We start from the raw sequence: 15,019 nt of genomic DNA, 5'->3' as shown, positions 1-15,019 counted from the left end.
CGAGTTTGTATATTTGTATGGGGCACATCATTTCCTCTCCTGTTCGCATCTGTAGTGTGGGGCACGGATTGCAAATGGCGCTACTATAATGCAATCGAAATATGAAGTCGCATTGAATCAAGATTAATGAAAATCACTAATAATTCAGGAGTCAGATTCGTAAATTCAATTTGCATGTCGACGGCCGCCAACACATACTAATTGAATTACGCGTCAATGGCTGCAGGTTGGCTACCCTGCTCTAGTTCTATTTATCAACTAATGGCGACCAGGTAGATGATAAATTTCTATATCATAGCTATCCATGGATAGAATCCATTCATCAGAATAAGTAAGACATATCACTTGATACCATTTTGTCGATCTCGGCTGACACCAAGGAAAGAGAAAGTCAAACTTGTCCACAAACATGACAACAAACAAATCAGCATAAGTCTACTGAAATATAGGCTACATATAGAGATTTTAAAGTCGTGTAAGAGCTATTCCAAGCAGAATTAGAAAACGAAGACTCGAAACTTCCACCGAGAAGTAGCTACAAAATTAGTTAGTGACTTGTTTCCTATAATTTCGATAATCAATTGAAGTTGAAAGAAACATCATTGAGAATGCGAGAAATTGCTTCAAATCGATGTACTTAACTAACTATGTTCATCGGTCTTGATACCGAGACGATTATTCAATGCGAAGTAAATCTAGCAAAACCTACTTACTATTCATTTGAACAGTTGAATAAAAGTACATTCATATTAAAGTGAACCCGAATATTTTCGGCTACCGATTGTCAGGGGTGATCGTCAGCAACTAGTAGGGAATTGGAAAGAACATCGTAAATCAACAATCGTATCTCAAAATATGACGTCACCAGCATTAAATTTCGAATAAGAGAGCGTTCAATGTAGTATTTTTAAATGGTACACGAACTCTTTTTGTTGACACAGCATTGGCTGGGATATTTTGATGAAAGTTGGCTCCAAGGCACACAAATGAAAGTGTGAACGACCCCTTTCGATGACGCGAATTCTGTCTTCTTGATAATTTTTCGCACAAGCGGGATTATCCAACAGATTCTTGCCAATACCAGAATTTATGGCCTAAGGTTGCTCCCTATAAAGCTTGAGGGGATGAGTCAAAAGTGAGCTTTTCACTGAGAGTAATACGCGTGTTCTAATAAATCTAGTGAAATGCATCAACAATCGAAAAAGTCATTCGGCTCTGAAAACTGTTCAAGTAGTAATGAAAGTATAGCTTAAACAAAATAACTTGTTCACGTGCTTTAAGTAGAGTGGGCAAGCAGGGCATAGACTACCTGATTGCTTTGAAAAAGCAGAGGTTAAACATTGGAGGTGGATAGAATTCCGTAGTATGTGACAAACTATTTATATTGCAAATTTGGCGAAGGTATTCCCTCCGATAAACGCATATGTTTCCCATCTTAAAATACTTGATCCATACGTATCATAAGTAAACGTGTGACGGCGTATTTTTTACAAGGGAATGAGTAATTTTCATAATCATGAATCAATGACATATCATTTTTAGCAAATTGGAAAAGTTGTAGTCAGAAGTTATAAATTTGCGATTTCTCCTACCCAAAATGTAAATGACATCGTCAAGTGTAACTGCAGACGCAGAATATCTCGGTTGCCCCAGGTTCCCAACGTCCGACCAAGTTGAAGAATTTGGATCAAACTCCTGAACCTGAGCTGATACGGTGTTGTTTTTAAGCCGGCCGCCAAATAAGTAGAGAGACCCTAAAATACAATTATAATAATGGGGATAGTTAACAACCAATGCTACACATTTATCATTGCTTCATGACAATTGATACACATACTTTAGAATCTTTAGATTGATAGATGATGCTAGTAATGTGTTATTTCATTATCTGTCTCCAAACACGTTGTGGTCGAGTACAGTTGAAGAATGAGATCATTGAGTAAAAAGACAGTCTACATATCCCAGAGACACTTAGGGTTGCATTTGAAAGCAAACATTATTTTTTTTTGAAAAACACCCGTTTAGAACATGTGTTAAGCACTGTTTGAAACGAGCGACTTCAAAAACATTTCAACGGATTTGATTATTAAAAGACTGTTGAAGCCAGCGGTCACAAACTCAACTTGTGTCGTGAGTGGGATTCAAACCTTTTGATCGGTTACTGGCCAGCCAAGTCAAATGATTGCATAATGTTAACCCCCAAATTCATATACTTTTTTCCTGAGAGTATACATTCTACACTACATTATATTACAGATGAACACCGTTATTCACAAATAACGGAATTGGCATAAATTTGATGAAAATGCGACACGGCCGCCGGATGGTTCTTGCCAATTGACATTTGACATTTGTTGCTTGAGGGATTATTTACGTGAAAATATTTCTTGAAATCTCAACTTTTGTTAAGATGTGCCGGATAATATTGGTCCAAGATTTTCCCCCCTTTACTCAGAATGACTTCGCGGGCCGTATGTTTGTGACCCATGGTCCAAACCATGTGGTTCCCAAATTCGGCGCCAGCGCCCCCTGTATGCGTTAGCAACCGCAAATGCCGCTGACAAAAATGGTCTGTTATGAACAGTTCAAATCGGTGTCGGAAATCCATTAATATATATCTAAATCTGTGGACTAAGAACAGATATATGAATATGAGTTCACGACGTTAGGTTTGTTACAAGCGACATTTAATCTGAAATCGTCGCCCATGCAAACAGAATTCTCAGTCGACGAGGCTAATTGTACACACATTTATAACCGCCTGTACAACGAGTGTGATAAATTGTTAAGAACCTAATGCACCACAATGAAAAACAATGACAGTTAAAGGGAAATTGGGTTGCATGATTTTATTCCTTGATTTGTGTCTGTCCCAAGATATTTACCTTGTTTTAACTTTGACATAACGTGTAGCGTGGTGCCTATGGTTTGTAGTAACCTTGAAAAGCCATAATCGCCAAAATTTACGTCTTCTTGTAGGTGTTAGGAGGTAGGGGGCGTTTGGTAGCTGGATTAGTATACAAGGGGAATTTGTGTTAAAACCAACTTTTTAAAGACTTCAGTCTTCAGACTTCAGTCCAGTCCACGTGCGGCAGGGGTTCTAAATATTTTGAACGCGGACCAAAAATTTGCAGTAATATTGATAAACAAGATGCGCATGAAGTGTCAAAATGTTTAATTTATCACAGAGTCGTATCATATCATTAAACGAGCCACGGAAAAAAAGTAATATTTTCCCGACTCAGGCTGCCAAGCCGTAACTGGAATTTCATCCTCATGCAAGGATATAGAAGTGGGATGCTTTCCCGGTTATATTTTTACATGAGTTACTACATTCAGTATTCCAGCCTCAAGGCAGGGAAATATAAAATTTACAAACATAATTATCTAATAAAATTCAAACAATCTTTACAGGTAGGCCTAAATGCTTATTACAAGACGTACAATGTTTATTTTATCAGTAAGGCAATTTTTTATTGCAATCGCGAGAAATTTGCACTTAATTTTATTAAAAGTAAAAAGTTGCATTTATGATTTGTTTCAATTATTATGGTATGAGATACTTGAAAGGATTTGTTGTATTACCTGACAGTTTAAGATTTGCAGGGTGTCTGCTTGTTCCGTTTATTTCCTCGATATTCAATCTATCGATCATGCATGCAGATTTATGTTCTTTTGGTTTGAAACTTACATGATAGCATTTCGTTCTCAGCTTTTTTTCCCATTTCACGAACGGTCTGGCGAGACTGCCGAAAATTACATTTTTAGTCGGTACACAGCAAGAAAATACCGCAATGCGTAAATAATTTTACCAAAGAAGCCAAACAGCAGAGCGATAATCCACGCTACCCTTCCCTAGACAAGGCAAATACCATATAATTTTAGGCCTTATCGCTTGGGCGTCCGTGAAATTGGAAATTAACCCAAATTTAAATGCCAGGGAATTGATCAGTCAATTTACAAATACTTTTTGCGCGGTGCTGCTTGGCTGGGGTAGTTCAACTTCTAGCTTGCAAGCCATTGCGTCATAGATAACATCGAGGCTAATCCACAACATAGCTCGTTCTTCTGCATATCAAAGAGAATACAACCATCCTAGGAATAGTTTTATAGCATTTTTTTTAAACCGCCCTTTACATTTTGCGCAATATTTAAAAAATGTTCCAGTAAAAATTTGCATGAAGAGTAGAAATAGTTGCAAAAAGTTTGCAAGATAAAATTCTTACAAATAGCTTAAAACGCCATACTACATAAATTCTGAGTATCTAAGAAGCTGCCAGCTGCTGTAAAAAAGTTGCAAAAATTGCAAAAAATATCCCTATTTGCCAGGTATTTCGACAGCAGACAAATTATACCATCTTAACATTATAGAATATATACCTTTAGCGACAGCCATCGCTGAGTATGCAACAACATGTCTGCTGTTGGTAATGAAACTCCATGAGTTTTCAGATGGACTATATCGCTCAATTCGGTTGCTAAACTGATCATGATCGGTAACGTAGATGTCATCTGCGAGAAACAAAGGATATTAAATTGGATAACACTTGATTTATGACTGGTATTACAGGAGTTAATACGCCAAGCACAGTAGCATTAAACGAGGCAAAATCATAGCGTGTGGGACAGTTTCTGTGCATCACTGCACTGAATTGGAATTGTGCTGCTGTCTCGGATGTTTTCGAATTTTACCCTTCAAAGCAACTGCGAGTCCCCATGGCCCACTTCGAACGGCGATAGCTTCCCATTTTGCGTGACATTCCTTGTATCTTATGCGATAATTGTTTCGATCAGATACAAACGCATACAAATAGTCGTCCAGAATCAAAACTGCAGTAACAGAGTTTCTCATCTTCTCATGCAAATCCTAGAAAATGAATACATTTATTTAACAATGGAATGTTGCTATCGAATAATAATGTTGGTGTATATAGAGGATCGCACCTGCATCTCTGTCCAATTGCCGTTCTCAACATCTAAACTTCGCATTTTCATAGAGGTGTGATCGAATACAACAATCCCTGAATATGTTTATACCATGAATATTATCGACGCGTTACATATTCCATATTTCTAACACTGCGGTGCGAGGTATCTATAGGCAAGACGGCGGTTTGAACAAATATATTACATCGGTTACCCAAATGAGAGCAACAAAGTGACAACATAGAGCAGGGGTGGGGAACTTTTTTTGACAAAAGAGCCATATTTCCACCCAAATTTCCAATTGTAATTCCTAAAGAGCCATGCATCGATGTCAGCTATTACGTGACAATCGAGGATCCGGGCGTAATATTTGAACATCCGACACAGTGAAAAACGACAATTGAGCATATGACACTTTAGCCTTAACTACACAATTCTGGAACTTTGTATGAGCCACATAATTCTTTCCGTTAAGCCATAATTATTAATTTTTTTTTAAATTTAAGGCAATTAAGATGTGCATTGTGCAATTGTGCATGCATCCTTAGCAAAACCAACAATCGTAGACAACAGTAAACGTGCGAATTAACGTCATATTTATCAGTAACACGGCTCTACGTGGCAAGCTCAAGGGTAGTCAATGTCATACCTCAATGGCTCTACGGACAGTAATCCGCTGTTTAATCAGTTGCTCCAAGCCATGAAATAACTTCAGTAAACCGATATCATTTGGTCACTAATTCCTCGGCGATAACATAACGTTGAGCTACTAGCCTACATTTTAACGTTATTGCGAGCAAGTTACCGAACAATCTGGATTTTAGAAGACTATATTTGTTAGTTGAACTTGTAATTAGGAATGTCGATTCCATGCAAGGCTAGCAATTAGGGAGAGCATTTCACGTCGATGATCAGGAACAGAAGGCGGGCTTGAAAACTGCATTGTCATTTAGGCGTCGCCATAGGCGTCTCCGAATAATCAACCCATCGTGAAATCCAAGATTTCAAGCAATGCGATGTCGCGTACAGCGATTCATATCCAGAAAAAAGTGGATGTGTTTACACCATTATAGAAAAAAAAATCTACTATAATGGAATGGTAAATGAGCGATTAACAGCCCGTCGTCATAAAAATTTACAAAGAAATTCAGCAATATTGATAAATAAGATGCGAATTAAATGGAGAATTAGAAATTTATCAAAGAGCTATAATCGTCCAAAGAGCCATATATGGCTCACGATCAATAGGTTCCCTGCCCGTGACATTGAGAATAAGTTTTATAATGAAAAGAAAATGTTGTTGCTTCACAACTTCAGAGAAATATCGTGTTTGAAAGGCTACCGCGGCGGGGGAAAAGTATGAAAACTACAATTCTTGTTGATAGTATAACTATTCGTGGAAATTAACCGTTTTTATCTTTGGTAACACTCTTGAACAGTCATAAAATCAAGAATCCAACTTCCCTATAGATTACTGGTGTACAAACTGTTCTTCAACAGAATTACAATTCATATTTATTGCAAATCACTGTGACGTCTGCTACGCCCTTTCAGACTCCAGTTCCGAAATGTGAAGCTTCACTTGGAAAATGAATTTTGCTCCGGCCATTTCATTAACTCCAATCCACATTTCTAAAACGCCCAGTCAAGTCAAATCAAGTCAATTCTGCAAAGTCAAGTCAAGTCATACGTCATCCCAACACTGCAAACCATTTGTATGAGCCGAGTGTGTGTTGGGAACCCCCGGAGTTCCAGGAAACACTGGTTAAGAACAAATAGGCTTAACGTTAGGGTATGTTACATCACATCCGTCATAATTCAGGTAGAAAAGGAGGCATAGGTGCAGCGTAAAATGAAATTGGATTTCAGAGTTCATGAAGCCAAAACAGTTGCAACAACGGATCAGCTACTTTTTGACGGTAAGGCATTGATGAGCCGCAAGTAATTTCGTTGGGAGCCGCTCTTGACAAACTATTCTGTATCTATCTAGTCCTGCTTAAAATCCGTTTATAAGCACCAATGCTGACTCATATCAAAGCCATCTTCAAACATATATATTAGGGATGGTGTGAACGTGAGGTTCACGTTCGCGTTCTGTGTGTCAACCTCGGAAATTTAGAGGTTCGCGTTCACAACAGAACCTTGGTAGGTTCTGCACTGTGAACCTTTTTGATATATTACAATTTTCCCTTCATTTTGGCATCTTTGGTTCGAATTTATTGCATTTCAACTACGGGCCACTCTATGCATGGCGCTGGCAGCATAAAAAATCAACGCAAAACGAGCATGCACCTTGACAATCTCAAAAATTTTACTTGTTTCGTTACAAAAGTTTACTCGAAATATCCAGCTTTCCGTTTGTGAATTTTAGTGACGCTCTGCTGCTGTGAGCTTGACCCGCAATCACACAACATCACGAGCGAAACATAACATAACATGACATCGTTGGGTTATAATTTTTATCTGTACACACAATGTACAATGCGATAAGACACAATGCGATGTCATGAACAGATAGGAGGATGTCGAACGACACGCATCAGTAGCCATCCTTTACTCTAACATCCACCTCGACCTAGAGTGCCCGATGCCACAGTTCTATTCGATGTTGATCTTTTTTGAAGCCGCGGCTCTTTCTACTAGTTCTTCCCATTCCTTGTAAGTGCTCTCTTTCGCCGGGTCTTTTACTAGGCCTTTTTGTCGCCGTAACCAACGGCATCGGAGGGGGAAGAGGAGCCCAGGTAAACCTCCGACGGGAATCGAACCCGGTCCGTCAGATTGGTGGGCGCTTATCGTAACCACTACGCTACTCCCCCGCCTACACTACATGTAGTCAGCGAATGATGTATATTCAACCAATCAATGAGATTGATATAGTTTTTTGATGTAACAAATCTAGCAGGTGTACGAGGTCAATCTTGGCTTCATATGTTTACTGCATCATTAAAACCAAATCCGTGCGATTGAGGTGCTGGCTACAGCTGTATAACTTTTGGTGTAGCCTAATATCGGTAGCAAGTATAGAAACCAGTTTTACACTCTGCTCAATATCAATGTGGCAATACTCAGACGCCAAATACATTGTCCGGTCTGGCCAAGATCGCTAAGGCGTAAGCTTATATTCCCTGGCAAGTCCTCGTCGAAATTGTTGGCAAAGCGACGGATGATATTGATTTTATGGAAGTATTTTATCATTTGTTTGCCTCAGTTGATACATCTACGGACGTTTAAAACGCCGATATGTACTTAAGCATTGTGGCATTATGTGGCTCGAGTCGTCGCTAGGCTATCACTTCATTGAAAGATAGGTTTGGAATTAGCAATATGACGTCACGTGACGTCATGAGGTTCGCGTTCACACAGAACCTTTCAAAAAGGTTCGCGTTCACACGAACCTGAATCTTTCAGAGGTTCACACCATCCCTAAATATATATATATTCATAAACACTGAGAATTTTGCAGGTAAGGAGGTCCAATTTTACATCAGTAAGAATATCCATTTTCACCAGAGAATTGCAATCTGTGACGGACCAAGCTTTTTAAGGTGGTAGCCTAAGTGAACAGCATACGCTTTTCATAAAAAAATGGATTGGCAACTTTAACTTTTATTTATTTATTTCTGTTGACACGGGGCTCGGAATCCCAGATCTATACATAGACCTACCAGGATCAAGGGAAGCATCTGATGCCTTCACCTTCTCTCCGTCAAGAATCGATTTCATCAATAACTTGAGGCATTCATTTGATTCGTAAACCGCAGCCTGTGAAAAACGTATGATATCATTTGTTTCGATAAATCTTACGACTTATTGGTCCATGGAGTTCTCCAGGTATATTCATTAATAGTAAACATATCAACGCACAGAGTGGGCTACTAATACACTGTCCAGATTTCCTAATATAAAATGTTGACAGTGAGTCCGAGGAAATTACAACCCAAGTAATTAATCTGGTTCATTGAAGGAAAATGCTGAAATGATACCATAAATTTCTTTTCGACGAATCGGGTGAAAAACGGATAATGATATTGATACTGCCAAAAGAATTCCTTGCATAATGATTGTGATTGAATAGCAAAATAAAACCTCCCAATGCAAAATTTAGGAAATATTCTCGATCTGGATTACTCTTTAGTGATTGCATGTAACGATAGCTAAGAAAACATGCTGCCTGGGAACTGCTTCACCAAACTCCTACGATTCATGATGTCGTACTTTGCTTGACTATCAGTAACTGCTGATAAACACGTTACCTGTCGCCACGTGGTTGGATTTCGGTTCTTATGCTAAAGGCAACTCCTTCTCATCAATGGTGACCTGGCCGTGTGCGATTTGTGATTGCATTTGGAATAGTTTAAACCGTAAGCGCCCAACCAGGCTATGTTAAGTATCCTATGTCACGCAAGCATTGTAATTAATGTAGACAGTAACGTGCGGTCAGACCAATTAGTGGATTTGAACATACCAGATCAAATGTGGATTAGTGGCGATATGAGATAGTGGTTCATTCCACAGCTATAGGATCAATGGGTTGCGCATTATAGTCCGATCGAAGACGAATTAGTACCGAAGTGTTGGAGGCTTATCTATTCTACTCTTCGCAATCTGATCGGCACAAGCAGCCTGGTATAAAATAACCATTACCCAATGCAGTCGGAACAGAATGAATACCACCACAAACAAACCAAACACAACAAACTAGTCAGATGCGCGCTTTCGCAGATACTTTTGTTATTATCAGCGTCGTGTGTAATTCTTATTAGCCTGATAGCCATTTGGTCCTGAATCGTCTCTCAATGTATGCCCCTTATCACAGCGTAGTATAACTCGTTACTCCACGGTATGTGAAGTGCGCGGCGTTGGATGACGTAAATACGGCATAAGTTGTCAAATATTGATACAGCACCAGATATTCGGTGTAACGCAGGGGTGTCAAACTCAACTGACGTCGTGAGACGGATTCAATACTTCAGATCGCTCGCGGGCCGCACCAAAATTCCTCAATCCCAAAATACTTCAAATTCCATACTCTAATTTTTCATTTGAATACTTCATTACCAAGCCTATAGTATATTACAATATTTTATAGTTCAAAGGGGTTCTGTTCTAGCTGCACCTTTATTCACAAACAGGGGAATTGGCGATAATATGATGATTGGGCGGCTGAATACAGTTATAAATCGATGATAGAAGTTGGCATATTTCTATGCTTCCTTCGTTTTAGTGATGTATTGCCATCAACCCTGCGTATGCGTTGTGAGGAATGCAAAAGCTTTAAATGTAAACGCGGACGGTGGAATTTGCTTCATATTGTTATATCGCGATTCGTGTTTCTCTCGAGGCTGAAGATCATCTCTATGTATTATATTTTCCATGTGACCTGCATATAAGGGTTTTGCATTGACGTTTTCGCTTCTGTGAATAATTAGTTTTTAGTCAGTGAAATGAATGCACACTTTTTTGCCTTCTCGGAATTGGGTGTCAATGTCCGCGACCTGCTCCTAATGGTGAGTAGAAACCGCAATAACGCAGTCGGGCTGCTATAATGTGGCCTATTAAAATACTCGACATGAGAAGGACTATTTAAGTATTTTATATTAAAAATCTTATGATTTGTTAAAAATGTACTGGATAATACACGCATTTTTCAATCTACTCAGAATTGCCTCGCGGGCCGGATGAAATCACTTGGCGGGCCGGATGTTTGACACCCATGGTGTAAAACATTCTGATTTTATTCCATTCATTCGACTGTTAAACTTCTTCATTCCAATTCATTTATCGCCACCGGAAGAACTGGTAACGGGCGCAGAAATAACGAATTCCAAACTATTAGGCATTTAATAGAAAACGGAATGAAGTATATATTAACATTGAATTAAACCCGAATATTCTCGGCAAACATGCGGCTCACCAAGCGAAATCGTCCGGTCCGCGACATTAATTAGTTATCGGGAGAATGCTGCCCGCCGTTTCTTATCGACTTCCAAACTGCGGGCTTGGCACTGTTTGGAAATAGTGTAGCATTTCTACAATATAAACACTCTGTTGTTGCGCCATAAAACTGTGTCGAAGGCGGTAGACTCGTATCTCGTACCAAATAATTACGAGATTGTCCTAAATATAATCTCGTAGACAAGACCAGTGCTCTAGATCCGGGTGTATCGTACACCCGAAAGTGTGACACAATTTTTAAAGGGTGTACCACTATACCATATATCGCATTACATTAGGCCGATGACTAGCTATTCCAATAAATAGGCAAAATAATATACTCTCATTTTTAACAAAACTGCGACTGTGAGAATGTCAAATGGACACAGAAAATTATGCTCAAATTATGCTCACTTTCCTATACTGGAAGAGAGCAAAACTAGTAGCAACACTTCATTCTTACTGTGATACGAAATTTAGTTACTGAATTTTCCTCACATTTTTCGACATTCATTCTCTACAAAATTAACTCCATACAATTTACAAGACAATTTCAAATATAACTTATTGAAACGCAATGCAATGACGAATGGAAGGGAAAATTTCATACAAACGGCGTATCGATGCTTGCTTGCATGAGTTAGAGAAAATGGTATTTACTCCAGCTTGACTAGCAATGTAAAATATATAGCAATTATGTAACTATGTTTGGGGGCACGAATAGGCTACATGTCAACAAATGTTTTCAACAATGATATTCATGATGAGAAAGCTAAGATTACGCATTTCCGACGCCCATTTATAAAATGTTCTGTTTGTTGCTTCATCTGACTTGTTACCAGATGTTAAAAACGTTCACAAAGCAAGCAGCTTCAAGTGTCACCGCATTAACGCGATATGTTGAGGTGTGACTACAATTATTTTGCTCTTTTTGTGATTGGTATGATTGAGATTACAGCAATGTAGCGTAATATACTAGAGAGAGTGTGAATTATAGTAGAAATGAAAATTCCGACCCGCTAAAGACGTGTACACTCGATGTTTGGCCCGTGACTATAGCTAAAGGTTGCAGACTCCTGGCCTATGCGTTGAGTTTTAATTCCACGAAAAAAGTATACATTCAGATTGATCAACAATCCAACATACATGGAGTAACACTACGGAAAAGCTTGAAATAAATTAAAAATTAGAATATGTGTCGTCGCTTCGGTACAAGAACTCGCTATATGACAGTTTAAATACTAATGAGCACATTCTATCATACCATTTACATCCCAGTAGAGATGCACTCAGTTTTAATGAAGGTAAAATGAACTAACCTCACTATCCACAAGAAAACGTCTGTAAGATAACGGCACGTTCATAAATTCTATATGTTTCATCATACTGAACAGTGATGCAGCTCTTGAAGAGTCGTAATTGATCCAGACCATGAGAGCCTTGCATTTTGCACGGTCGCTTTCCTGAATTTAGATAAGACCAATTTGATCATAAGCTATAGAGTCATTTTACACGATCGTTATAAGTGTAATATTCGAGTACAATAAAATGGAGAGTATTGGCGCGATAAACAACGTTTGATAAATTCTGACTACCACCAAATAATGGTCGTTTACTGGACAAGGAAGTCGCAATAATTTTTATACCACTTTGACTCGGACTCCCAAGCCCCCAACTTCATCAAATTTCAATATTGACTATAATTGAGTTTTGCATAATATAATATAAAAGCTCAGGATTCAAGTGCATACTTTTTGTTACATGAATTGACGGCCCATTTCTCATTTAGGGATCACCACATTCTGGCGTAGTAAACTTATAGCAAGGGAACTCTTATTAACACCCCACGCCCTAATGATGTGATTGTGACGTCACCGAAACGTCGATGGCTACTAATTGATTTGATTGATTGACTTTTTAATCCTCGCCATTACTCTGAATCCACTCTACGTTCGGTGGTATGAATAAATGCGAATTTGCCTGTGTGAAATCAGTGTTTTCCAACTGCAATAAAGTTTCCGTTGCTCACAGTACGCCTATAACCAGTAATAAATCAAACCTAATTAGCGAGAAGGCATCAACCAATGACGTCGATCTGTTGAAAACGACATTAACTGGGTAAAGATCATCGAAGTCATTTCGCTTTATATCAATGATCTTTCGTTAGTTTATCCGCTGCAGTAAATTTATAATTTAGCATTCATTTATTACATGGCATCGACGGAAAATTACTCGTGATACTTTTGGCACAGAATGCACTCGCAACTTAGCCGGAAAATATACGGATGTAGATCAATGGTAGCTCATATCTGCGAAAATGCAGCCGCATTGGGCCGCATGCGGCTCGTGAGAACTGAGTTGGTCAGACATGCATTATATTATGAAAGTATGTTCGACCGTTCTCAGCCTGGTTATTGGAAATGTCCAAGTGTACTAAATAGCACTATGTTTTATAATACCTTCAGTCCATCTGCAGACAGCAAAAAATCCAAATACTTTGCTTCAATTTTCTTGAAGTCGTCCATTTTTGCGATTGCTCGAAAGTTCTTCAATGCAAAGTTATCGCAAACAGAAACAAGTCTGGAGCAATCGTAAAGATTTGCAATTTGCCTAGTTGTGAAAAATGTTTCACAGTCAAGTTCATTCTCCAGAAACAGGGCGATTCCATTGTACAGTCCTATAATAGAATGTATAATTGTGTAGAATTCTGGATGATATGCTCAGTGACGTTCGGCGAGGTTCATGTTTGATAAGGCAATGACTCCTTTGGAGTCGGATTTGCAAATCTATAAGGTTGAAAGGTTAACTGATTCATTTGACGACTTGTTTCTTATCACATTAGCTGAATACAAACCGTATCCACAATTGTAAGTAGGAATGGAACGTATATTGCAGGTACAATGAGGTACATACATGCATACATTTGCTCTGCAATACACTGTCTCAACTGCGCAAACCTTACTACACCGCCAGTTCGTGATGTCGGTAGCTGACAGCAGACTTGGACAACTAGATTATTCTAGTTGTCTAATTTCACTAAATTAGAACGAAATGCCAGTAACCTAATTCTAATCTAATTTGTGAAATGTTTCTATGCTCTAATTCTAATTCTAATCTATTTTGTGAAATGTCCCTGCGGTCTAGTTCTAATTCTAATCTAATTTGTTAAATGTTTTTGTGCTTTAATTTTAGTTCTAATCTAATTTATTGTTTTCCTGAAAATGCATCTTTGTCTGCGGCATTTTGCAGCAAGAATGTCCCTCTCGCGCAGGGAAATCTAGTGACAAGCCGCCATCGCATTACTTAAACCGTCCGTACAATCATAGTAGGCATTGTGATTAGAAAAAGCCATGCTGGCATAGTAGCTTGTAGTCTGCGAACAACATTCTAGTTGCGATCACGTTTTTAAAACTTTACGTTAGTACAACGCCGTGCTCACTTGCACGGGCAATGGGCACGGTTACCGCAAAAGAAGTAAATTTAATAAAGAAGTACAAATACAAGAAATATTATGATCATAAACCTCATTTTATTTTGAACTATGAGCTGCGCACGATACCCGATCACGTTTTTCAGCGACTGATGAATCGATATTGGTACTAGCCAGACATTTTACTAGCTGAAAGAATATTTTATCCTAATGATCTTGTGGGAAAGCCCTAAGCCATTTTCTAAGCGTCTCGGTCTTGGCGGTGCCTGGGTCATTGCACGTCAAGGCAATATGCTTATTGATATCAGCTGACTCTCCATCGATGGAATGCTGTTGCCATCGCTGAAGCCGTTTCAGTTGGTGAGGAATAGTGTTGTTGGGCACAGGTGAATAGTTTATTTTGAAACTGAAATCAATTTCAGCATTTCAAAATTCTTTACTTCGCGTTCTTCCAAAATCACAAATCAGATCGCCGACCACATGTGGCCCGCGTGTTGGTGACCCCTGGTCTAGAACAAAACTAGCCAAGCGGGGTGTACAGATGTTAACCATTCTTATGCTTATGGGAATGCACTGTCATTTGATATGAACTGAACTTTATTTTTGCTGTACCGGTAGTTCCAAGTTTATGCGAATTCCGTAATTATAATTATAATCTAAATTGTAAAAAGCTGTGCAGCTCTAATTCTAATTTTAATCTAATTTGGAAAACATTGTGTATAGCTCTAA

The 15,019-nt window shown here is 38.7% G+C and overlaps 1 protein-coding gene across 4 annotated transcripts in view; it reads right to left on the bottom strand.

Moving 5' to 3' along the window:
• The window catches only part of LOC145439460 (kelch-like protein 7), a 46,151-nt gene that overhangs the window by 24,380 nt on the left and 6,752 nt on the right, over positions 1-15,019 (bottom strand). For 2 of the 4 annotated variants that reach the window (XM_080316944.1, XM_080316943.1), the window contains exons 4-10: positions 13,320-13,537; positions 12,180-12,323; positions 8,592-8,688; positions 4,945-5,021; positions 4,693-4,867; positions 4,381-4,512; positions 1,593-1,754 (exon numbers count right to left, since the gene is read on the bottom strand). In XM_080316944.1, the coding sequence (XP_080173070.1) occupies positions 1,593-1,754; positions 4,381-4,512; positions 4,693-4,867; positions 4,945-5,021; positions 8,592-8,688; positions 12,180-12,323; positions 13,320-13,537 (1,005 nt within the window). Of the gene's footprint in view, positions 1-1,592; positions 1,755-3,585; positions 3,747-4,380; positions 4,513-4,692; positions 4,868-4,944; positions 5,022-8,591; positions 8,689-12,179; positions 12,324-13,319; positions 13,538-15,019 lie in introns of those variants that run through there. The other 2 variants (XR_013915222.1, XM_080316946.1) reach the window with 2 other exon arrangements.

The sequence above is a fragment of the Botryllus schlosseri genome, chromosome 5, assembly GCF_051294905.1.
Source record: "Botryllus schlosseri isolate E-star chromosome 5, Bs_hap1, whole genome shotgun sequence".
In the NCBI taxonomy this organism is placed as follows: Eukaryota; Metazoa; Chordata; class Ascidiacea; order Stolidobranchia; family Styelidae; genus Botryllus; species Botryllus schlosseri.
Note: the sequence above shows the minus strand (reverse complement) of the source record. Positions and strands in the feature narration are given on the sequence as shown.